Raw genomic sequence first — 25689 nt, forward strand, 5'->3', positions numbered from 1 at the left:
GCCTCTCAACATCTCTTGTATGGAAAAGAAAAGCTCACATACACAAGCTTTTGGCTCTCTGCATAGAAGTGCAGAAAGTTATTGCTATCACTTGGCATCAAGACCAACTTAAAAAAAATCTTCAAAAATTATTAAATTCAATAATGATAATTTTATGTTTTTCATTTTGTTTATTTTTTTGTTTGTTTGTTTTTAAACAGAATTTCTCCGTGTAGCCCTGGCTGCCCTGGAACTCACTCTATAGACACATTAGCTTCAAACTCAGAGATCCTCCGGCCTCCGCCTCCCAAATGGTGGAATTAAAGTACAATAACACCAAATCCCAGCATACTAATTATATTTTAAACAGTTTGATTTTAGTCATAAGTCTCATTCCAAAAATAGTTTGAGGTTAAGACTGTTTGTGGGTATGTGACAGGCATTTTTGATGGAAGGTAGGTACTTGAAATATTACAAGTGATTTCCACCAGGGTCAAGTCAACCTTTTAAAACTGTAGTGAATGGGTAGCTTGCAGGAAGCCTAGCTCACCTACCTGATCCACCAACCAACCATCTCAACTTAGTATGAAGAGGGCATCCCATATGTATGTGTCTAGATTTATTTTTCTTGCAATAATGAACAGTCCCTAGAGAGTCTTTGGACTGGCTAACTGGCAGGAAAAATACTAACCCAGGTAAGACAAACCAATAGGCCACTGACTCAGTCAGAAATGTATGTTAGAACACCTCTAGATCTGCTGCAATGAGACAGAATTATTTTAAAATCAGTTTGAGATACACTTTTTCTGGCTCTATCCTACAAAAGGCCCAGGAACACATACCTCAAACCCCTCAAATTCTGTTTCAAATACTACCACCACTGTGATAAAGTCTATTTTATTCCTCTCTACATAATATTTGGGCTTCTAATTTTGTTATAACTCAAAATTATTGAGCCAGGCACTAGGAGTCCAGGTGGGTTACTGTTCTATTGACTCATTCCTCTTGTAAGGCACTTGAAATCCAAAGTAACCACTGACTCCAGCATAGAAGTGAGTCAAGACAATTCCTCATTTGTAAAGCCATGCATCTACAGCAGCAGCCTACATCAGTGATACAGGCGGGAACTCTCTCCAACACTAAATGATCAAACATCTAAACTGTTCATCAATAAGCAGAAATAAGCATTTTATATTTGCAATTTTATGGGCAGTTTATTGAGTTCAATGATGAAAGCTATCAGAAGAATATTCTCCTGAAAAATGTTTTTTCTTAGAAAAAAACGAAAGGAAGATCCAAACCCTCTCAGTATAGTCACAGATGCTGTGGTGGTCACATCTCTCTGGAGACAGGGACAGTCTATCTGTCTGAGGAGTCACTCCCTCGAGCAACGGGATTGTAGTCAGGATCATCCTCACCATCTTCTAGCTCCAAATTATCCATTTCTTGAAACAATGACTCATCCACCTCCACGTTATTCCCAGCTGTGAAGAGTAAAACAGCTTTACCTTATAATCCAGAAAAAAACACAACTGGTGTGTGTGTGTGTGTGTGTGTGTGTGTGTTTGGGGAAAAGAGAGGGGCAGGGATAGTGATGACTCCCAGGCTACCAGTGCAAATCCTTCTGAAGTTGATCAGCAGAGACTCTGACAATATAGGAGCAACTCCAATCTTCACAGTCATAGCCTAAAGTCTGGCTATTTTAAAACAGGCTCAAAGAATACTAAATGACAATGTAGCAAGGTATAGTTAAAAATGAGGTCTCACTGGTGGACCATCACTGAGACTAGCCCCACAGCCCAAGCTGAGCTGTAACTTCTTACTTAGTTGACTGTCAGATGGGACTTGCCTAGTTCCCTTTACATATAACAGATGGCAAAGGTTCTAAATGTCTAAGCCCTATGAGAAGCACTGGTCAAGCTCCGCCTCAGCAGACCCACCCTGCAAATGGCCTGAAGTAGATACAGCAGGATACCACAGCACTCCTTCAACTTTGCAAACATTATCTTCCTTCCCTCTTAAGAGGCTAATCTACTGACATTCAATCCAATGAGAATATAGAGAGCGTATATAAATTACAGTCTATATAAATAATATTATAGGGCTGAAGAGATGGCTCAGCCATTAAAGGCTAGGCTCACAGCCAGAAGTACAATGGCAATGCCCTGAGTTCAGGCCACAGAGTAACTGAGTCAAGGGCAGTGGAGGCTTCTCAAGCGTCTTCAGGGAACACCTGAATCCAACATAACATGAATGTCTGGACAAGCAATTCTAAAAGCATGTAAAACATACGTACAACACAATAAGATCTTGATATTTCCAATTAGAAGACAAGAGCCTTGAGGAAAATATCTGGAAGTAACACAGGTAAGGCCAGACTGAAATGGAACTACATACTTTTTCCCCTATCAAAGAATTCTAAAGTTTTATGGCTAAATTTGAGTTTCACATTCTCAGAAGCAGAGCAGTAACTATAGAATATTCAAGACTCCAAAACACACAGAGATTCATGGGTTGGAGAGATGGTCGGAGGATTGGCTGCTATTCCAGAGGACCTAGACTCAATTCCCAGCACCTGCATGGTGGCTCACAGATCTAAAACTCCAGTTTCAGGGATACAATACACTCTTTTGGCCTCCATGGCCACTTAGCACACATGAAGTGTACACGATAACATGCCTTCCAACTTTTTTATACATAAAATAAATAAATAAATCTTTAAAGAGAAAAAGATAAAGACATTGAGAGAAGGATTTAAGTGGCTACAATAAATCCAGGCAAAAACAATAAAACCTTCAAATGAGAGAAGGAAATTGCTGGGGTACATTTCCAAGGTAGACTCAGCAGGTCCCTGGGAAGTCTACTAGAAATGAAGAGATTCCTTTTCCCATGAGAAGAAAGGAGTCAGGGAAAATTGAAACCAAGCATGCTAAAGCATGCTTCTAACCATAGCACTCAGAGGCAGACGCAGGAGGATCTCTGAGTTCAAGGCCAGTGTAGTCATAGCAATTTTCCTGGCCAGCCACTACTATATACAGTGAGAGACTACTGAAACAAGGGAGGGAGGAAGGGAGTAAACTAATGAAGTTTCTAAAGCACAAGAGAATAAGATGAGTGAGGGAGCTGAAATTCCTTAGCCAAGCAGAAGAGAATATCCTAGTGAATTTCTGATTTGTTTGGTTTTGGGTTGTCTGAGACAGTCTCACTCTGTAAGTCACACTGGCCTATAACTCACAGTGTAGAACAGAACACCCTCAAACTTAGGCAATTTTGTTCAGTCTCCAAGTGCATAGATTACAGATGATAAGCCAACATGCCTAGCTTCTAGTTTTGTTTTTAAGATTATAAAAATAAAATATAGAACTATCAGCTTGAGAAGGTAATAATATATTTAAGGGAGAAAAACACATTGAGGGCTAACAGTGTAACTCAATGACAAAGCATTTGACGTGTATTGTATACCAAGGCCCTAGGTTCCATTCTTATCACAAGGAAGAAGAAGAGGGCGAGTGCCAGTCAAGGCCCCTGCAAGGTTAAGAAGAATGATTTAGAAGTAGGCCACATCAGCAGTACCTACTCTTCTCCAGCAGATAATCCAGGGCATGTTTGAGAAGCCAGGCCTAGAGAATTCAAAAGGAAAGGGTAGATATAAGAGGGTAATTAGATGTACAACCTGAAAAAGTTGCTACTTCAACCAGGTGTGATGAGCATGGGGCCTGTGTAAACACAAGCAGGCCATCAGCTGCAGGAGGTAGGAAGTGACCCATGCTGCTCTTTGCTGTGTGGAAAGTGGGAAGGAAGGCCAGCAGGTAAGCATCTGTGGGTGGGCATGATACATGCAAAAAGAACAGGAGGTGAAACCTAAGGACAAGAAACTCCAACAACCACACAGTAGAAGGAGGGCGTGGTGCTCTTCAGAGGATGATGGAAGTTCCACATCTGAGGCTTCTATAAACCCTGAGTGGACCATGGATTCAGTTCTTCCACACCTGGCATACAGACTTTCAGCAAAATGGTCACCTATGTCATGCTGTACCAGTTTCCAGCTGAGGAGGCTTATATACTATAACTGTCACCCTTGAGGAGCTTAAGTTATCTGAAAACTTAAAACATACATTGCTATACAATTTAACATTTATATTGAGTGTATAAATTGATCAACTGTTAAACCTTCAAAATTCTGTTTTTAACAGGTTGGTAGAAAATTTTTACACTCAATAAAAATAGTACTCTGCTTTTCATAGATAGTACATTCACAAGGAAGTATAACAGTATCTTACCATCCTCCAAGAATTGGATATCGGACGTATCAAGATTATGACCTGTTTCCAATAACTTGTTCCCTAAATGAAATAAATATACTTAATTCAAATAGCATAGCATTGTTTCGTCCCCTATAATCACTTACAAGGGTAAGACCCAAGAAAACAAATTTGAATGTTTCTGTTTCTGGGAATATTAATACATTTATTAATTGTACAATAGCATAGAATGCAAGGCATGTATTCACACTAAGACAGAAAACATGAAAAGCGTAGGCTCCCCAGGACTGGAAAATTATGGGCATGATTCAATCACTCTGAAGGCTTTAGTCCTCAATATTCTTGTCTAAGAATTTAGATTATAAGTCTAGACTCACCAAACACAAAACAGAACTGTAGTAGGTATGAACTATGCAGCAGCTATGAACTATGTGTGAAGAGTGTAAGTATGGTTGCCATGGAAATTTATCCCAGTCATCCCTGCTGTGTAGATGGCGTGGGCTGTGGGGTAGAAGGACTGACCAGGGCAGGGAGCACCATACACACCACTTAGTTTATTTTTCCCTGCTTGTTCCTCTTCTTTCATTTGTTTCTTTTTAATTTCCTGGAGTTCTGCGTCAAACTTGGTCTTCCAACTCAAGAAATTCTCAATCGTTAACAGGGGTGCCATGGAACAGTTTCTTAGAAAATGAAAGACACGGGTGTCATGTCAATGAGATAGTGATTTAACAAATAAAGCCAAATGATTGTCTTCTAGATACCCACAGCCACACAGTGAAGCATGGACAGACACTACTGATGTCTGCCTGGTTTAGCTCTCTATTTAATTTTAGTGTCTTACTCTGGAAAAGACAAATTTTAAAAATAGTCTTCTTGCAAAACTTAAAACAATAAAGATAATGTGCAATGTACTCATTGCCCTCTCTCTAGCTATTTACTATTAAGAAAGTTCTTGGTTTAGTATGCTTTTAATCCACATCAATTTAAAACACTGCCACCACTTTTTCACTTTAGAGTCTGGAGTTTGCCCTGTTTATATCACTGTGAAAGGATTTGTTGGGAAGCACTTACATTTCCTGATCTCACACAAGCGTGATTTATCAATCTGTCATCCGTTAATCACCTGTCATCTGTTCTCAATCAAAATTTCACTCCTAGGAAAATTTGCCTTTTAGTCTCTCTTTTGTGATTTCCGAAAGCAAGTGACTAACATTATCAGGAAAAAAAGATCAAAGCTACTGAGGGGTAAAGATGGCTGAGAGGTTAAGAGCACTGTCTGCTCTCCCAGTAGTCTTGAGGTCAATTCCCAGCAACCACATGGTGGTTCACAATCATCTGTAGTGGGATCAGATACCCTCTTCTGGTGTGTCTGAAGAGAGTGACAGTATATTCACATTATATATATATATATATATATATATATATATATATATATATATATATGTATTAAAAGAAACAAAGTTAGATATCAACTGAGCTATAGAGAGATGTGCAGAATATGAAAAACAAGCCTTTGAGGTATACTTTCTGTGATGCTTCCTTTTCTTTCTCTTTTCTTCCTCTCTTCTCATTTTTATCTGATCAACTATTTCACTTACCTTCTCTTGATCAGCTGTCATGAGTGTGAAGGTCTGGGATGGTTGTAAGCAAAGTTAGTTAAAGTGTCTCATTCACACCCTGAATTCCATTCCCATCAAAAAGCTTACCTGGATACTGGGGCTTACCCTCAGTTTGAGCCTATCTTTACTCCCTCTGTAAGTGATACACCCCATCTATTATCACAAAGGACCCCAGTGCCCTTGGCTTCTCTATTTCTCATTTTTGTGTGGCCTAAACTTAATCAATGCCACTGGTATTGCACCATCCCCCCAATCCTTAGATCTCTGGACAGAGGGATGGATAGGGCACACTTCTGGATCTATGAGGCTACTCTGGAGGTTGGCTATCCTGGCTTCTGCACTTATGGATGTTACTTGTGAGGTGAAATGTATATGTTTGTGTGGGTGTCATGTGAGAGAGCCTGTTCTCATCCTGCCCCTGCAGTTACACCACCAGTATAAAGCACTTCATTTACCTGTCAGTCAAAGCATGATTCTCTCTAGCTCTCCCACTCCAGTCTGGAACAGCTCTTGCCCTGCAAGCTCCTGAACTTTGTGCCATTTGGGGCCACTTGAGCACTTTCCCTGTGCAAACATGGCTGCTGATACCTCAATACATAACCTCCTAAACATTTCTGCCTTATCCAGAAGAGTCTGGGGCCAGGTTGCTGAGGAGGAGTATGTATATAGTAGTACAACGTTACCTTCGTGTGTGTGTAGCTGGTGTGCAAGTCATGGGTATGGAATGGCTTCTGAAAAAGAGAGTATATTGGACTAAAATGAGAACGTATGCTTGAAGCTGTGTGACCTTAGACTCATTTCCTCTCTTTTCAGAGCATCAGCTGATGTGGTCTGTACTAAGTGAGCTCTGATGTTCTTTTAGCCTTGAGTTCCAGTGAGTGTGGTTGATTTCCAACCTACAGAGTTTTACGCGTGTGTTTAGAAGTGCCTTTGTCCTCTCCCAGCTATTTCCCCTCCCACAGATCCAAGGTACCTTGAGCAGAAGGCTGGCTACAGCAGCAGCCCTAAAAGCCAGAGATTGTTCCCCAACTATAGTCTGAGGTTCCACACAACATCAACCACTGGTATCCAGTCTGGGAAGAGACACATGGATCACACTTACACTAGTGCTATAACCAAAGCCCACTTGTGTATATCTGTAGATAAACACCATAAAGTATATACCTACACAGAGATAGAGTAAAAAAGGTATGGCCCCAGGCAATTCTTACCCTTGCAAATATTGTCTGCAATGCTCATGGTCCCCTGAAAATTGCAAAGTTCCTTGTTGTAGGACCTAGCTTGCTGCCACTTTCCAGGTCCACACAGAGGAAAGAGAGGGTGTGTTGCATGACAGAGGAGGGTGCTGTTCACCCCATTTGTGGTTTCTTTATTGTGCATTACTGAAACTATGCTTCTTCTGGGTTTTTAATTCTTTCCATCTATTGCGTTTAGACAACTCATTAACAATCATTCCTTACAATTAGACTTCAGTTTTAGGCTCCTTTCTCCAGGGAAGCAATACAAAGCTTTTCCACATCTTTGCATCATAAACAGGTTCTGGGACTCTGGTTGCTACCCCTGTCCTCTCTACTTTGGCCACTGTCCTTCTTTTACTTCCTTTCCTTTCTTCCTTTCATTTCCTCTACCCAGCCCCTGCTACAAATGTACATGGAAAAAAGAGAGCTGATATGTGCACAGAAGACCACAAAACCTCTTGCTCCCAACATCCTACTGGCCTGGCCTGGACTGGCCCTAGCTGGATGACTCTAGTGGAAGGATTAGTCATCTTAGACTAGAGATAGTCATCCCACAGACCAGGAGGGTAGAGCACCATGCTGTTGGGTCTCCTAGCTCCCGCAAAGCTCTCTGGTTGAAGGCTCTGAGTGCTCCCAGATAGACTCATACATACATGACTATGCTTGTTCACATACATACATACATGGGTGCTGTGTAGTCTGTCTACCTGACACTTGCAGCCACTTGCATGACAGCAGAGCCTCTTGTTGTAGCAGCCTGCGCTCATTGACCAACCAGATTCTCCTGAAAGGGAGGCTGGAAATGAAGAAAGGGATAGAGAGTGAGAGAAAGATGAAGCCAAGGCAAAGTTCTCTGATCAAAGCTTGAAGTTTAATGTCCACCTCTTAAATTTAAAGGGAAATCACCACCAAACCCCTTCTTGTTTCAGTCAGAGACAGGTGAGGGAACTCATCCTCAGTCACAGCCAGAAGCTCAGTGGGCAGTTTATTCTTCCATGTTCCTGTGGCAGGTTGCACATGCAGACAAGGTGAGTAACTCCACCTATGTCCTATTATTTGGTCTATTGTGGTAAACAAAGTCTTTAAGGCCTTCTCAAGGCTGGGGAGAGGGCATAATTCCCCCTTTTTAGATTTTGAAAGATGAGCAGTGCCAGCAGCTGTGCAAGGCACAAGATTTCATCCTGATTTCATTCCGTCTAGGGCAAAGAGTAGTCTGGTGACTGTGCCTGGCTTAGGTTGGCATCTATATTGTTCCTTATTACTCATCATGAACAACATATATAGCATTATTGATGTATGCCTCTGTCTTATGTCTATAGGACCTCAGGCACACTCTTACCCATCTTTGACTACTGTGACCAAGCCCACTCAGTCGGTCAACAGGTTCTGCAGTACAGGGGTGAAGATTAAAAGAAAAGAGGTGATTAGACAAATCGCAGCATAACCACAGCCAGTTTTGAGGCTGAAGGCTGAGGCAGGTTTGTTTATTCCCACTTTTCTTTTAAACCCTTTTAATTACATGCAAGTATTTATGTCCATTCTAGGTTGAGGAAGCAACAATACAATAGATACAAACAGCCAAGGAACAAACAAGGCACTATACAAAGTCCCGTGATTACTCCCATGATCACTCCCATGATCACTCTCATGATTACTATTTCTAAGGACTTATCAGGATGACAAAAATATCTGAGCCTACTTCCCTGTCCTGGCCCACAGTCACATTCCTGCCTAAGGCCTACTTCTTTGTTCTAGCCTAAGACTTGGTTTCCTGGATGAACTTACTTCTCTGTTTTAGCCTTACAATTAGATTCCTGACTGAACTTACTTCTCTGTCTTAGCCTAAAATTAGATTCCTACCTTTACTTACTTCCTTGTCATGGCCCAATGTCAGATTCCTGCCTAAAGCCCATTTCCTTGTCCTTGGTCAATGTTGGATTCCTGCCAAGTAGCCCCAAAAGCTTTCCACACTACTGGCCACCATTGGCACACTCTTTCCCAGACAGACCAAAGCCACATTCAGACCAAAGGACCTGTGAGCATGCACTAAATGCAATTCTTCATAGCTATGGATAATGCCATGGTGGATAGCTGAGCTTACTGAGATCGATCCTTTGTGAAGGCAACCAATCTGTTTGAGATACAAGACTCAAAGGTTAAAGGCAACAAGATTATCCAAGCAGTGTACAGAATAAAGTTGTAAGTGGGAATGTTCCAGTATCTAATCCCGCTGCTGATTGACAGGGATCAGACACAAAGTCCGGCCACCAGGTATATAGTGGGTTGCTTTAAGTAATGATAAAATCACTTACTCTCCAGTAAGTGTGGAGACTATGTACCAGGTTAACTCATCTGGCTGAAAAGGATTTTGAGCCATCTTCATCTTTAGAATCATAATCATTAGGCTCAAGATCTATGTCCACTTGGTAGAACAATCTTTCAGGCAGCCATCAGGCTCCATTTTCTTTTGTGAAAAAGCATACAGAACCATGATCCCAAATTAAACCAGGGTTGGGACCATTCCGTGTATTAGTTAGGGGGGTCTCTCTATTTGACCCAGGCAAATGAGCTGGAAGTGACTCGATGCCAGTGGTGATCTGCTGCAGACTGGCCTTTATCATCAGTCTGCAAACAATTTAAAACAAATAAGACAAATGCAAGGTGTGCTTTTGCTGACATTGGAGGGTATAATTTCCCACTCTTATTAGTTATTAAAAATCAGTTTTTCAGAGTTCCTTGCAAAACCAGGACAGAAGCACCAGTAGCTGCTCCTCCCACACTCAGAGAGTTGTGAAAATATTATTTTAAAATTTCGCAATATGTGTTTAACAATTCCTTGTCTTTGAGGATAATAAGGAATCTCAGTAATATGAGTAATATTAAATTGTCAACAAAACATCTCAAATATTTGACTGAAATAGGCAGTTCCATTGTGTATAATCTGATATGGTACACCAAGCATAGAAAAATAATTTAGGCAATAACAAACTGCATTTCTAGTTGCTTCTCTTGTTAAAGCAGTTGCAACTAGAAAGCCTGAAAGGTGTCAAGTCACATGTATATATTTTAATTTTCCAAAATAAAAAATGAGTAACATCCATTTGCAATAAATGATTACATATAAGTCTCCAAGGCTTAACACCATTATGAAAAAATTGAGGATACTGAGAACACGTTTTTGCAATGTGACTTGCACACTTTCTAGTAATACCAAATTATTGTCAAAAGCTATTACTATTTTGATGATGTAAAGAATAAGATTGTATGGCCAATTGTTTCTGTAAGGTCAGTAATCTGCCCGGTATACAAATCTGCTGTGGAATTGCCCTGGGATCCAGGAAATCCAATATGTGCTCTTAAATGTCTGATAAAGTTAAGGAACAGTACATGCTTCCTAAATTAAGCTGTATTTGTAAAACTTGAGAATTAGCAAAATCCAAAAAGAGAACAACTTTAAGGAATTATAAATCATGAGCTCTACACTGGCTATGAGTATACAAACTGAAAGCTTGAAGTTTTTAGCATTTCAAACAGTGGCTACAGCATGTAATTCAATTATTTGTGCTAAAGTAGGGGAAAACTCAAGAAAATAAGCATGTGATCTAATTAAATATACTGCTTTCTCAATAAATGAGCTTTCTGTAAATACTATAAACATATTTTCTATGGGCTGCATGATAATTTTACAGGAAATACAAAAGCATGCATAGAGGAAAACTGTAACAATTTGTCTTTTGGATAATGATTGTCAAATTTGCCAAAAACTTTTGCCATGTAATAGGCCAAGTATTAGTATTCTCCAATAACCAATTTCATTGCTGTTTGTAATAAGGAATAAACATTTAATCCACAATACTTTCAGGATTCTATCCTACAATTCTGTATTAACACAGCAACAGTTTCATATTAGGATGTTCAAACGTTACTTGCAGATGAAGAAGGATGAATGCACATTAATGGTTGCTTTTGCCAAAGGGCTGCTGTGAGCACATGTGTAGCAAAACCATAAACAGCCAACAATTGATCATAGTCTATATAATGTATCTGTTGATAACTAACAGCTTACTCTACTTTGTACAAAGCTATTCCTCCTTTATCAGTAGAGGGGAATGAAGATTTGCATCTCCCTTGAGAATATCAAACAGAGGTTCAAGTTCTCCTATGGTAAGCTTAAGATGATGTTTTAGCTAATTAATATCTCCTAACAGGTTTTGAAAATCATTAAAAGTAAACCATTTTTTTTGCATGTACAGCTGCAAGCCATAAAAGAGCACTAGATCCCATTACAGATGGTTGTGAGCCACTATGTGGTTACTAGGAATTGAACTCTTTTTTTTTTTTGAAACCAGAATATTTATTTTATGACTGATTGAAATCCTCAAGATGAACTGGATGCTGCAACAGCTACCCTCTTGCATTTAGGTGTCATTCCACCATGGAATCCGTGTCTGAATCTGCAATAGATAATCTTTAGATGCCTCATCCGATCAGTCCCGGTAGTGTTTTGTCTCTTAGCCTTGGCACTCCAGTTATACTTTCTCTTGCACTTGTCAGGGTAGCCGCATTTGCCACAAGTTGACTTCTGAAGGTGGTAGGCCTTGGAGCCACAGGGACAGCACAGCATGTGCGTCTTATTGTGACACTTTCTGAAGGATGGCATTCCTTTCTTCATCTTGCTTTTACCAGCGAGGCAAAAGAGGGGAATTGAACTGTTATTTTTTTGTTTGTGAGCCTAGCCTTTAATGGTGAGCCATCTCTCTAGCCACAGCTATCCATTCTTATTGAAATTTCCTGTGTCACAATCTGTTTAGGATATAACTAAGGTCCCAAATATTGAAAAGCTATTGCCTTTGACTCTTTTCTGGAGCAAGAAGCACCCTTCAGATTTTAAAAGTTCATTGTATGAGGACAAGACATTGCAGAAAAACTCCTTCAGAGAGTTCAGCTAATAAAATATCATACAATGAATAATAAGCCTGAAAGATTCAAACTCTTAACTTTTTGTACCGAAGCAGCATCAAAATTTCTTACATAATATAAGGCTATTAGCCATTCCTGTGGCAAAGCTTTCTAATGATATCACTTCATGGGCTCTCAAAAATTACAAGAAAATTCACTGAATGCAAACCTCTCACATTTACCAGGATGAAAAGTAATGATATAAAAAAATCTTCTAAATCTATAATAATTCTATATGCATTTACTGAAATGGCAGCTGAAGTAGGCAGGTCAGGCTGTAATGTCTCATTAGTTTCATAAATCTTAAGTTTGAACTTTGTTTTGGATTAATTGTCTAACCAATCCCTTGTAGCTGAGTGAGAGTATCAGATAAAGGCCAAGTAGAAGGGCAGTCTTGTCTTCTCTTACTCTTTGAGCAATTCTTTTATTAGCAGGCACAGCTATAATGCCATGGAGGGAAATAGACATAATTTTACTTTCTCCAACATAATCATTATCTATAACTCATGGCCGATAAACTGTTGGGAATGTCTTTGGGTCTGAGACTGACTCCTCCCCCACAAGAAACAAGCAAGGTGATAAACAAATTCCAGAAAACACTTTTTTAGAGGCTGGTCAGGATGACCACAACAAGCTTCTGCTGAGCCCACTCTGTGCATTGTCTTAATTCAAATATAAATGTTCTTAATCTGGGCCTATTTCCTGAGACCTGGCCCAAACATTATGCTTTTTGCAGGCCGATACTGTGCCACAGCTGTTTTTAATACTTTTATTCAACTCTATCTGTCCTATCCTCTTTCATATAAATATGGGAGAGTCAAAAAAATACCAAGCTCACGATTCAGCTGCCAGCTGCAGCCAGTCTTTATTTTTAAGTTTCTTCTGCATATATTAGAGTGTAACCATAATTTTGGGAAGCAAAACCGACTTTTAATAATGTAAACAATCCATTTTCTCTAAACTTAATACCAAGTGCATTACTTTTATGTTACAAAGTTTGGCTGCCAGTTCTGATATATGAATGCATAATAGTGCAGCTTTTAATATCTCATTAAAGGGACATTGTTTTAAATCTTATCTTTATACATCTAGTTTCTGAATAATTCCAACCCTGAGTTACCAGTTTTAAGTCAACTTTTTGTTACTAAAGTTGCAAATTTTTAATCATACTCAACAACTTATAGACCAATAATCTATAACCAAGACATGCAGAACATATTTATATTTTTTAAAGGAGTCAGAAACAAAAATGAAGTGGCTACACATCTTATATATTTAGACTAAACAAAATTTTCTTGTTTTTTTCTAGCTATAATTTCAAGAGAAGAGCACCTTGTCACTGAGATTTTTCTAGGAAAAACAACTCTCACCGTCCTTATCATAGAAGCCAAAAAGCTACTGATCTCAATAAAGCAGTTAAAGCAGTTTAAGCAGCCAATCGGTTCCTGGAAAGACTAGCACAGCTTCATCCCTAGTTACAGTGCAGGGTAATTTATCAGCTTCTGCTGTGCACATGAAGACTACCTTTAAAGAAAAGTTAAAGTAGATCAAGGGGTGGATGCCTAGAAGTTTTAACCATTTTATTTTTTGAACATGAAACATAGAGCAACAATCAAGCTCTTCCTAGGCCTCTGGATATTTCAGCTTCAGCCCTCCACAGTCACTCCTACAGAGAGGCCCATGGCCATCGGTCGTGTAGGAATCACATGAAGATGAGGCATCCCCAAGCTCTAAGACCAAGCCAATAGGGGTTACCTGCTACCGGACCTTAACCCAGCCAAAACTGTACAAATGGGTACAACTCAGAAGAAAAGGTGTGCAGGATTCATCCTGTTGTCTGAGAGCTTCTGTCGTTGTCCCTCCCCTCATCACCAGCCAGCCTGTGCCTCACTGGGGCACTTCAAGAGCTGTAACACTTTTCAAAGATCTATAACACTTTCCCCCTCTCTGAACAGTCAGCAGCAGAGGCAGCAGCAGACTCTCCCTGTCTGCACTCCATCCCTCTGGGACCGCTCGCTGACAGAGACAGCGGCCCTTTTTGCCCTGTCCTCAGCCAAGCCAGAGATTCTTGTGGGACCCCATCTGAAGCTAGACCCACACAGCACCTCCTTAGCTCACTGCCAAATCCAACTTGTGTCCTCTTTCTCTCAACTCCCAAACTGTAATTGGGTAATAGGGAGAAATTCAGGGACTGGAGACTCAGAATTGGGTGTAAGGCCCAAGCTGGAAGCATTTCCAGGAGAGAAAAGGAAGCAGGACCCTCACAGTCCCCTCCCATCCTCTTACATCCTTCCACACCACCCTCACTGGGCTACAGAGATTCCACTGTCTCAGGGCTTGAGGGTCTCAGGGGCCCCTAGCTAATGTAAGGTTATTGTAATTGATATGAATGTAATTGATAATGTGTTGCAGTGAATAATGTCTTCTATTTTCTTCTAAATCCCATTTTTGTAGCCATCTGGGCTCCTCCAACTGCCCCCTGGGATGCTGGGTAATAGAGACTAATTATTCTCAAGTCATTTACTTTTTTCAAAGTGTTTAGTGCTTATCTGTTCTACAGTTAAAATGGAAACGACCCTGATTCACTTCCTTTCTTTTATTTAAATAGCACTCACACCCCAGCACACAATCTCAGCCAATCACACACAACCACACTGTCACACACAACCCTACAAACACACACACACACACACACAGAGAGAGTCTTCTTGGATGTGGCAACATGTCCACTTTCAAAGACACAAAAATGCATGGATATTTTCTTTGTTGGACACGCACGAAAACCATACATGGGCTAGTCTATATTCAGACAGAGAAACAGCCTCCATAGTACAGATGGACACTCTCTTTGGTCATTCCTTTGGTGTTTGTGGGAGCATGAGGGATAGGCATTGTCAGAGAGAAGAGGAGGGACCATGAGTCATCTTGAATGTGGATGAGTGTGGAAGGTTTGGATGGGGAGATGCATCTCTAGGTGTACACGAGTGTGAAGTGTTCAGAGCACAGGTTCATGTGGGGATAAAAATGTGTGCCTTTGAAATGGGAATGTAAGAGCAAATTCACAGCTTTGCTCCTGTGTTCAGGCATGAGTCACTGGCTTGGACAGCTGTGTGTGGAGTAAGTGTTCACACCTAAGCCTGCCTGACCCCTTGCTCACTTGGCTCAGGACCCCGACCAAACCCTGGTAAGACCTGACCTACTTTTAACTGAGAGTGTCAAATGGAAATTTTTCTATGAGGGACCAGGACAGGTACGGAAGATGGGATTAAGAGGTGAGAACAGACCACCCACACCATCCTGGCTGCTTCCATCTGTCCTTCCTGTTCCCAGGACCCTCACTTTGACCCCCAATGTTTCACTCAGCTCTCCCTGACCCCACCCCCAATCTCCTTACTGCTCAGTCCTCCAACCTCCTCACCCATGCCTCAGTAAACCCTAATCCTGGGTTAATGTGTGGGGACAGAATGCTCGTCCTTGCAGAGCTTCCTGCCTTACTGTTCCTCACAGGAGGTGCCCTCTTTCTGGAGACATCACAGACAGCAAGGCGCTTGCCTTTAGGCACCAAAATGTATGGCCACACACACACTCCAAATACTATGCAACCTGCAGAGACATCCCTCGGTGTCACACAAGCCTACCTCAGGGAGGGCAGTTAGGCCATTGCACTTCACTAGGACACTTTATCACTTAGGTGACCTGCAAAGTTCAAGTTCGGGGGTTAGTTCTGACTGTCAGTCCACACAGGACTTGAGGAGACCAAGTTGCAGCATGGACTAGGACAGCCAGTAGCCCCACAGGGTGTCAAGCTGCAGGGGGCCCAAGGGTCTCCAAGCACCTGCTGTCCCCAGAATCTTCAGCTTCAAACTCTCAACCCACCCTCTTCCCCTCCTGGCTGAACTGGTCAAGAGTGGAAATCTGACTTTGAAGGCGAGGATCCTGGTGGGCTGAACAAGGAAGCCCCCAGGTCTAGAGGAAAGCAGGTGTGGTTATGACTTCTTTTTGGATTTTTGCTTTTTTGGACTGTAAGAGGTATGACACTTATGGGTATCGAATGCCTTTCTGTGTTCTCTCCCTTCTCCTTTTGTGATTTCCTGTCCTGACTTTCCATCTCTCTAGAAGTCTTTTTACACTTCTCTTGATATGGTCCTGGTTTCTGTATATTAATCTTTCTCCACTTCTTTCTGCAGGCCAGGCTGTCTGTCCATCTATCTATCTGTCAGTCCATCTGTTTGTCTGTGTTACCCCTTTTCCTTTCTCTGCCTGGCTCCCCAGTTCCATCCCTGTCCTTAGGCCCTTCCCTGACTCCAGCCTCTCACACCTTCTTGGAAAAGTAAACATTTAATTTTTTTCTGCTAATAGATTTAATATTCATTTGTTGGTAGCCCAGGGAAAGAAACACATGACATTTCAAATAATTGTTATTTCATGGGTATCCCCTGGAGGAAGAAGCTGCAAAAGTGTGGAGAAGATTTAAGCGAATGACTGTGTCACTTTCTATTTCCTCCTGACAGAATCACCTGGTGCAGGGCTTCACAGTCACCAATAAAGTGGGTGGCTGCATTTCCAAAGGCTCCGCAGCCATTACAGAAAAGTTAGTGTAAAATATCTTAAATTATTCCCAAAGTGGATTGACCGGGGCGACAAGCGGGAAGAGGAGGGGAAAGAGCCGCTGGGAGAGTTGCTGTGCCTGCTCTTGTGCCTCCATGAGTGGCAGGCAGTGGGATGCACGGGGAGGGGGGAGGGGGAGTCTGTGATGTACCTACTGATGTCCTCCAGGGAGCGGTCGTGGGCAGCACGAGGGTGGGTGGGTGGGATGCTGGCTTCTTGAGCCCCTCCCTGTGGTAAGGATGGCCCCTGTACCTTCTCGCACCAACCATTGGGGGTCCAGTTCACTGGACCTTGCACTTTATAGTCACTCCCATCAGCACTCCAGGTGACATTGCTCACTGCCTTCAATGGAGTGTGGGGAAACTAGCCACCCAAGATGTACGGTATCGTGGAGTCACAAGAAAAAGATCTAAAAGTGGGCCTTTAGTTAGTTAAGTTTGGGACAGGTATGCTTTCCTTTTGTAGCATCTTTATCAGTCTCCCAAACCCCTAAAAAAACAATCCCTCATCATAGCAAAGAGTATATGCCCTAATGAGCCAGGCCCCAAGTCTATGCCATGGCCCAAAAGGTGAGTTTAAAAACTTTAACTCTAAGAGTCTGCAAATTCTGTAACCTGGGCCTTAGTTGCCTACCTGAGGTGTGGGAATAATATGTGCCCCATGCATTTCACATGACAAGAGTTAATTAAAGCAAAGAGGCCATGTAAAAGTGACATGAGAAACCATTACATGCAATACAAGTAGCGAGTATTGTTTTTGATCGTTCTGACGCAGGCCTCACTATGTCACTCTGGCTGTCCTAGAATTCGATGTATAGACCAGGCTGGCCTGAAACCCACAGAGATCCTCCTGCTTCTGCTTCCCAAGTGCTTGGATTAAAGCTATGGGTCACTACAGCCAACTTGGAAAGAATTGTTATTAACATGTAGACACAGTCATGGTGAATACATGAGCACAAAGATCAGGCTCTAAGGCCTGAGAGACAGGATGGCAAATACAGTTCTGTTGAGTTTAGGGCTCATCTCTCCATACCTCCTGGCTTTGCTATTTTAAACACACTCGGGGTAAATAAACCTCTGCCTGGTAGCTTGGAGGATAAAACAGTATTTCCAGGTTTTCCCCTGTGGAATCATACTTGAGTGACAGCACACCTGTACCAGAACACTAGAGAAATGAGCTCCTTAGGCTCAAATGTTGCCTGAGGAGAATGACTAAGGAGGTAGAAAGACCATCAGTGTAAGGGAAAGAGGAAACCACCTTCTTCTTGTGTAGTAATGATGTTCCACCTGATATAATGACACAGCTGTAATCCAGGCTGGTCTGAGCCACATGGTATGATCTTGTCTCAGTAAATAAACAAAATAAATAAATAAATAAATAAGCAAGCCGGATGCTTTTAATCCCAGCACTTGAGAGGCAGAGGTAGGTGGATCTCTGGGATAGAGGCCAGCCTAGTCTACAATAGTGAGTTTCAGGGCTACATAGAGAAATCTTGTCTTGAAAAACCAAAATAAGTAAGTAAATAAGTGAACAATTACAAATAAGTAAATAAACAATGTTTAAATGTATTAAGGTTATAAATCATGTAAATTATATTTCTGGCCTTTGGAACCCAATCCATGGGACAATGTTGTTTGTGTCTTAAAAAGTGACAAGGCAAAAAAGCAGAGACAAGAGAGACCTCCCACCATGGGTATGTGGTGTTTGAGGAAGGTGTGTGACTTAGGAAGTGGAGCCTGGAGGGGTTTCCAAGTGTCACACACTGTGTCCTTTAAACCTGGGAAAGAGGGTGGCTTGAACTTGATCTACAGTTACATTATTTTTACAGAATAAAATTAGGTAGTTTTCATATGGACCTCCCTCTCACTGGCTGTCCAGCCTGCTGTGACTAGAATTTGATGTCATATATTTTCTTCATTATACTGGACAGTCTCCCCAGCAATTCTGTGATTTATTTCTGCTCTATTGCCACAGTGGATACCTCAGAGGCCACACATCTGTTGAGGCCACGCCTCTGTTGAGGCCACTCCTCTGGTGAGGCCACACCTCTGGTGAGGCCACACCTCTGGTGAGACCACCCCTCTGGTGATGCCACATCTCTGGCAATAGCTGGGTAAATTTCACCATTTGTTTGTATTGTCCTAGACCAGATTGCTCTGGCTCTTTAGCTATTGGTGTAGACTTATGAATTTTCCACCTGCAGTAAGAGATGTCCTGCAGTAAGAGATGTGGGGATAGGTGGGTGCAGTCAGGTGGACAAAGCCAACAAGCAAACCCATTTCAGTCAGGGATTTGATGCAGGTCACAGATGCAGATTGCTTGAACTTGGTGCCAAAGTTCATCCAAAGTCCCTAAAACCCAGGAGGAAAAAAACCCCAAAAACAAAAACAGAAAACAAACAACAACAACAAAAACAAAAAACCTTCATATACCTCTGGCTTTGGGGCTGCTAATATTAGAAATTCATGCTTTACCCTGGCCTGCTGAGAACCACATCTGTGAGCCCCACCTGGGTAGCTGGACAGGGCAGGGCATGGTGGGATGGAGCCAGATGCCCAGCACAGTGCAGAACAAAGATCCTCCCCAATCCAGAGCACAGACACTAATGTCTGTCCTTATCTCAGAGTACTTGTCAGGAAGAGATGTGGAGGGCTTTTGCATGGCTTTTAATTTCTTGTTTCAAAGACACGGGCTCTGAAAATGCTTACTTCCTGATGTTTCTTCCTCCTAATTAGACTAGGAGAATCTGTCACACAGAACGCTCATTTCAGTCACAAATGAGTGGCAGAAACATTATTAAGGAAAATCATCATCTACCTGGAACACACTCCCCAATAGCAAAAATCAAGAGCACAGCCCATGACCACACAGATTTGCAGGAAGGGTCTCAAGCAGGAGCCCTGTAGAGAAGTATGTCCTGGTTTTGAAATACTTAACATGGAGCACATAGCACACAGATACACTCTATTCTCCTGAAGTGGTCCAGCCTGGAGAGTCAACCACAAGGCTTACATGTGTGCCACAATTCTCGGGAGGAAATTGTTGGGTCAAGCCTTAAATAGAGTCAACTTCCAGAGTCACCTCTGAGAAGCAGGCAATACTGCAATCTGGAAGAGCTAGGGATGGCCAAATATACATCTACGGTTGCACTCTCAATGAGAATTTTTCAGGGAAATGGCAAGATCATCAGGTAATACTCAATTGTTCATAGCTGACACTATATGACATTGTTCCTAGTGGACACCAGGTCCCATTAACACCATATGCATACACCTGTATATCTGACAGTGGGGACAGACCACAGATCATACAACCCCCGTCATGCCAGGGCACAAGCTTTGTCTCACCTTTGATCCTCTAGATGGTTAATTAGACAAACTGCCCACCCATGAGATTACAATACTTAGCATGGCTTTGCAAATGAGGAATTGGCGTGACCCAGGATTTCTGTGCTGGAGTCAGTGGTTACTTTGAATTCCAAGTGTCTTGCAAGAAGAATGAGTGAATTGAACAGTAACCCACCTAGATAGACTCCTAGTGCCTGGCATAATAGTTTTGAGTTATAAAAAATTTAGAAGCACAAGGATTATGCAGGGAGGAATAAAATATTTTATTACTGTGGTGGTAGTATTTGAATCAGAATTTGAGGGGTTTGAGGTATGCATTACAGGGCCCTTTGTGGGTTAGAGTCATAAACAGTGAATCTCAGCATGATTTTAAAGCAGTTCTGTCTAATTGCAGCAAATCTAGAGGTGTTCTAACATACATTTCTGACTGAGTCACTGGTCTATTGGTTTGTCTTACCTGGGTTAGTATTTTTCCTGCCAGTTAGCCAGTCCAAAGACTCTCTGGGTATTGTTCATTATTAGAAGAGAAATACATCTAGATACATACATATGGGATGCCCTGTACATAGTAAATTGAAATGGTTGCTTGGTGCATCAGGTAGGTGAGCTAAGCTTCCTGCAAGCTACCCAGTCACTACAGTTTTAAAAGGTTGACTTGACTCTGGTGTAAATCACTTGTAATATTTCAAGTATCTACCTTCACTCAAAAATCTCTGTCACATACCCACAAATGCAGTCTTAACCTCATAGTTATTTTTGGAATGAGACATATGATTAAAACCAAACTATTTAAAATAAAACTATCATATTGGGATTTGGTAGCATTGTACTTTAATCCGACCACTTGGGAGTCAGAAGCAGGAGGATCTCTGAGTTTGAAGCCAATGTGGTCTACAGAGTGAGTTGCAGGGTAGCCAGGGCTACACAGAGAAAGTCTGTTATGGAAAAAACAAACAAACAATAAAGCAACAAAAAAGTAAAATTGTCATTATAGAATTTAATAATTTTTGAAGATTTTTTTTAAGTTGGTCTTGTTGCCAGGTGATAGCAATAACTTTCTGCACTTCTATGCAGAGAGCCAAAAGCTTGTGTATGTGAGCTTTTCTTTTCCATACAAGAGATATTGAGATGCTGATCAGTAGATGTGTAAGAACCTGGAAGAAGCTGTTCAGTTGGGGGAACTAAGCATCTAGGACAGTGTGCCAAGGTCAGTCTTTGACCCAAGTGCCAAGGAGTCCCTCTTTCTTCATGTGATTATAAGATTTTTAGATGTTTTGGTAATGAAGTGGGTTTCCACCTTGGTCTTTCTAGAATGTAGGGAAAGCAATGAAAAAAGGCAACCTGGCTACTTCTATTGAATCTTCACAATTTCTCACAAAAATATAAATCCCAGTTGAATTCACATTCTGGGTGAGAGCCCATGACTCCACTTGTGTAGCAGGCTGACTGGTAGGTGTGGGGAAACTTGCTTGGCTTTTTATTTTTTTTGTGCTAAGACATATGAAAATATTAGTAAGATAAAAAGGGAAACACATCATCATGTTGGATCCCTTGGCACAGGAGCACTGTGGAGGAAATATGTAAATTATGAGAAGAATGAGAATTCTCAGGAGTGTTCAAACCAGTCTTCTCTTTATACCCACATTCTTGAATAAGACCTCATCCTCTCATTCCTTCATGCTCTTTTTTTGCCAGCAAAGATACTTAGGGGCATCTTGAGAAAGTACTAACTGAGGCAGCATGTAAAGGGTTAATTGAATATTGTTCAGTTGAGGTCAGACTAAAAGGAAGTTTCAGTGTTATCTCATTGAAAAGAGGAAAAAACTTCATTACTCTTCACAAACTGTGTGTCTAGAATATGTGTAAGCAGCCAAAGATGAGCTCTTAGATTCCAGAAGACGCCTGTGAGTTGTTAACATGTGCCCTTTGCCCACTGTTGGTACAATAGGCTTCAAATGTAGGGAGGTGAGCTATCTGACATCACTTGAAATGTTTTGTGTCAGGTTGGAAGACAAGGCAGGAGTATGTGTCAAGGCGATCACCTCCTAACATTGAAGGAACTATCAGTAGTAGGTGAAGCTCTCAGAAGCTGTGGAACATGTAGTGTGTACACAGGCAAGTGGCATTAGCTTGTCATGCAGTTTGCCCACAGGTAGGTGGCATAACCACTGCCTGGGTAGCAGACACACATACTGCCAAGAAGATAGTAAATTGTCATACTGCTGCCGTTAAGGTAAAAGTTCATGTGACCTGTTTGTCAGTTTACTGGTATCAAAGGATGGCTAAAGAGATTGTTTTAATTGTTAGGACACATTCATCAAAGGACTTTTTTATTTATAACATCAAGGAAAAATGACCTATGCTGATTTTCATTTTATATCAAGAACTAATTTTGGATTCTCTAGTGAGAATGACTGAATTGCCACCCAATTCTTATCATTGATCCAACCTCAGCTAATTGCATAGACATTGTAGATGTGCTGTATAAAACATGCAGATTTGTGTTCCAGTTGCTTACTGGGAACAGTCACTTAAAAATTCCATAACTGGTAACAGTGGACAGGTGTTATATGCCATTTGTGCTTTGTGGTAGTGTTACTGTTTTGTCCTTCTCCATGAAGAGAAATAAACCAGTTCAGTCCAGAGTTTTACTATTGTGACCAGAATCTTATCCACTTGTAACTACGACAACAAATATGTTTAATAATATAGTAAATTTTCAACTGGTCTCTGAACAGTTCACACTAGTAGCACTGTCCATGCTCCTGAATCATAATGTTAAATTGTGTTGTTTTCCTTAAGTGTATGATCTACGTAAATATTTCAGGAACATGGAGCCAAAGAAGAAGATAGGATGCAGTAGATAGAAAAGGAAGTTGAAGGAATAAGAGAGACAGATTCACAAATACTAATGGGAAAGCACAGCCTTGTAAAGAGAGCTAGTAAGGAGAAGGCAGCCAGAACTGGGGAGAAGTGTATTCTTGGGCATTTTATTGTGTTACTGTTTTTGATGTTTTCTTCTCCACAAAGGAGAACATTTTTCTTGGAAAGCCATGTATGGGGCATCTGGCTATTGACTTTTAAACAACATATAGTACACAGTGGGATTCACTACTCACAGAACTTCCTTGAATTTTTATAGGTCTTTTTATTTCTTAAAATGTTTAGAGATAAGCTGGGCTGTGGTGGCGCACGCCTTTAATCCCAGCACTTGGGAGGCAGAGGCAGGCGGATTTCTGAGTTCGAGGCCAGCCTGGTCTACAAAGTGAGTTCCAGGACAGCCAGGACTACACAGAGAGACCCTGTCTCGAAAAACCAAAAAAAAAAAAATGTTTAGAGATTAAGCTGAAGAGTGTTGGTACATACTTTTTAATCCCAGTACTCAGGAGACAGAGGCAGTTGGATCTCTGTGTGTTTCAGGCCAGTCTGGCCTACAGAACAAGTTTCAGGACAGAGGTACGAAGAGAAGCCAAGTCTCAGGGGGAAACAGTGAAGGATAAACTATTGAAGAGTTTGAAAACTTATTTGTGATAGGGCAGCATACTGAAACTCTCTAGTCCTACCAGCCCCTGCAAAATCAGTGACAGGAAAATGGGAAGTGATCAGTGATTACTCAATGGTTTTTGCCTTTCAGTCAAAGTCACTTGCTTTGACTACCATTGGTACTTGATTGATTATGAACCTGTGCATTTTGAACCAGCCCTTGGAAACTAAGCATAAAGGAAAAACAAGATAGTGAAGATTAGATGCTTAACATTTTTACTCACCAGTGATATCTGATACATTTTTTTCACATACATATGTGTGATTCAGTTGTGAAGACTGGGGAGATATCACAGCCAGTAAAATACCTTGTCTCATAACCATGAAGCCTGAGTTTTATTCCTAGGACTCTGGTAAAGCCAGACATGGATGTAACCCCAGTGTTCCTATAGAGAGATGGAAATCCATGTAGGTGACTCCCACACATGTGCTGTAATATGCATATGCCTGGTTAACATGAACATATGTATACATACTGTACAAATGCAAAGGGTTTTTTTTTTGGTTTTGTTCTGTTTTGGGGGATATTTTGGGCTGTCCTGGAACTTGGTCTGTAGACCAGGCTGGCCTTGAACTCACAGATATCCACCTTCATCTGCTTCCCTAGTGCTGGTATTAAAGGTCTGTGCCACTACTGCCTGGCTATGCAAACATTTTAAAAAAGAAAATGTATGATTGTTTCAAATGGTGGAGAATTGGACTAACATCCTCTAGTTTTGAAACAACTGCCATGGGAGTGTGAACTTACTGAGTATCTGATTCTTAGTTTCCTGGCCTGTAAGGGGAAGATAATGAGTAATTCATTTCTAAAAACAATAAAGCTAAAGGCTTTAAAGAAGGTTCAGTGGTCAAGAGCTCTTGTTCGCTCTTCCAGAGGACCTGAGTTCTGTTTCCAGCATCCACTTGAAGCAGCTCACCTGGAACCCCAGCTCCATGGAGCATCATACCCTCTTCTCATCATTACAGGCCCTACCATCACTCCCATAGTTACACGTAATTACAGAATTCAAAAGAAAAGCTGGTCAGCTGCTCTAAGATCAGTACTAAGTAATCACCCTATAACTATGGGTATTAGAATTTACATATGCAAGTTAATCAACAAATTTAAGATTATATTAGTTTTTACAGTTTTTCCTGGGCTTCCTTCTTTTACTCTGTGAATTAAACCATTGGTACAAATTTCTTTCCTTGATTTGATGTGTAAAATTGGATCATGATCGCAGAGCTCTTGTTTCTCACCTTACAGTTTTCTCAAAAACTGGAGAACTTCTTAAATGCATTTATTATCCTGTACTTTTTTGTTTGATCATAACTACCCCTGCTTCTAAACTCTTTATGGATCACTCAAGAAACACCATCCCAACATCATGACTTTCAAAAAAGCATATTTGATTTAATTTCTTGTGCTTCAATTGGCCAAGAAAAAGAAGCCAGAGAAAGATGAGACACTTGGGAGGGTGTTTCAATACTTCTGTTCATGAGGATGGTTGCTCAGGGGATGACAGAATATGTCCCTGACACGATTTTCCCTCAGACTCTTTTTCCTCCTTTACATTTGCTATGTGATCAAAAGTTTGTTCATTTCTGGAGAAAAAGTGTGATTAAATGTGTTAAATAGAATTAAAAGTTACTTAGAGACCACTTACCTGTCTGAACCCAGTTACTGCCCTCTGCACAGTTCAAACCTTCTGATTAAAGGAAGTAATTGATGAGGACAATATATAAATGAGCACCACAACATCTGTTCATTAAAGCTAAAGTAAGTACATATTTGGATTGTTGGAGTCTACCACTGTAGTGTTTGAAGGTGGCTAAAAGATCTATACCCATTTGAATCCTATCCCACGGCCTGGAACTTTTACTACTTTCTCAAAGTAAGGATCATTCCTGTTTTCTTAGCTTTCTCTTATTTTTATGCTTTTTTGGACAGAAATATTGTGTTCCTTTGAGATCTGTCTATCGTTGCTACTGGGTGCTCATTTTTCCAAGGATGTGGTATGGTAAATCATGACAGGAAGCTTGGAGGGTAGAGTGGGTTGAGACCCCAGAAACTCACACTTGCAACTGTAGGCACCTCCCTGTTCCCTCTCAAATTCCTGGCCTGGAATATAAACCATCTTTCCCATAAAAGGAA

The 25689-nt window shown here is 41.2% G+C and overlaps 2 protein-coding genes and 1 pseudogene across 4 annotated transcripts in view; 1 reads left to right on the plus strand and 2 right to left on the minus strand.

The window, feature by feature from the left end:
• LOC114634049 (amine sulfotransferase-like) overlaps nt 1-11270 on the plus strand; it is a 71624-nt gene extending 60354 nt beyond the window's left edge. Inside the window, exon 7 of the mRNA XM_028782680.1 lies at nt 11181-11270. Within this exon, the coding sequence (XP_028638513.1) occupies nt 11181-11230 (50 nt within the window). The 3' untranslated portion in view covers nt 11231-11270. The remainder of the gene's footprint in view (nt 1-11180) is intronic.
• On the minus strand, nt 1167-7945 carry LOC114634050 (RWD domain-containing protein 1-like). 3 transcript variants are annotated; one of them, XM_028782681.1, is made up of 4 exons: nt 7806-7945; nt 4788-4921; nt 4260-4322; nt 1167-1463 (listed from the first exon to the last, which is right to left on the minus strand). In XM_028782681.1, exons 1-4 carry the CDS (start codon nt 7826-7828, stop codon nt 1339-1341), a joined length of 345 nt encoding a protein of 114 aa, XP_028638514.1. In that variant the 5' UTR covers nt 7829-7945; the 3' UTR covers nt 1167-1338. The 3 variants fall into 3 exon arrangements, with proteins under 3 accessions (XP_028638514.1, XP_028638515.1, XP_028638516.1); XM_028782682.1 differs by lacking the exon at nt 7806-7945 and adding an exon at nt 6834-7614; XM_028782683.1 differs by lacking the exon at nt 7806-7945 and adding an exon at nt 5313-5430.
• Nucleotides 11271-11476: 206 nt separating the features above from the next.
• Nucleotides 11477-11770, minus strand: LOC114634062 (annotated as a pseudogene).
• Between the last annotated feature and the right edge of the window lie 13919 nt (nt 11771-25689).

This window comes from Grammomys surdaster, unplaced genomic scaffold (assembly GCF_004785775.1).
Source record: "Grammomys surdaster isolate TR1022 unplaced genomic scaffold, NIH_TR_1.0 842, whole genome shotgun sequence".
Classification (NCBI taxonomy): Eukaryota; Metazoa; Chordata; class Mammalia; order Rodentia; family Muridae; genus Grammomys; species Grammomys surdaster.

Coding starts and splice junctions, on each gene's coding strand:
- LOC114634050 (XM_028782681.1), bottom strand. CDS start 7,828: ATGCAAGTGGCTGCAAGTGTCAG. Junction 4,922..7,805: donor CAAGTGGCTGCAAGTGTCAG/GTAGACAGACTA, acceptor TCATTTTCTAAG/AAACTGTTCCATGGCACCCC. Junction 4,323..4,787: donor AGGGAAAAATAAACTAAGTG/GTGTGTATGGTG, acceptor TATTTCATTTAG/GGAACAAGTTATTGGAAACA.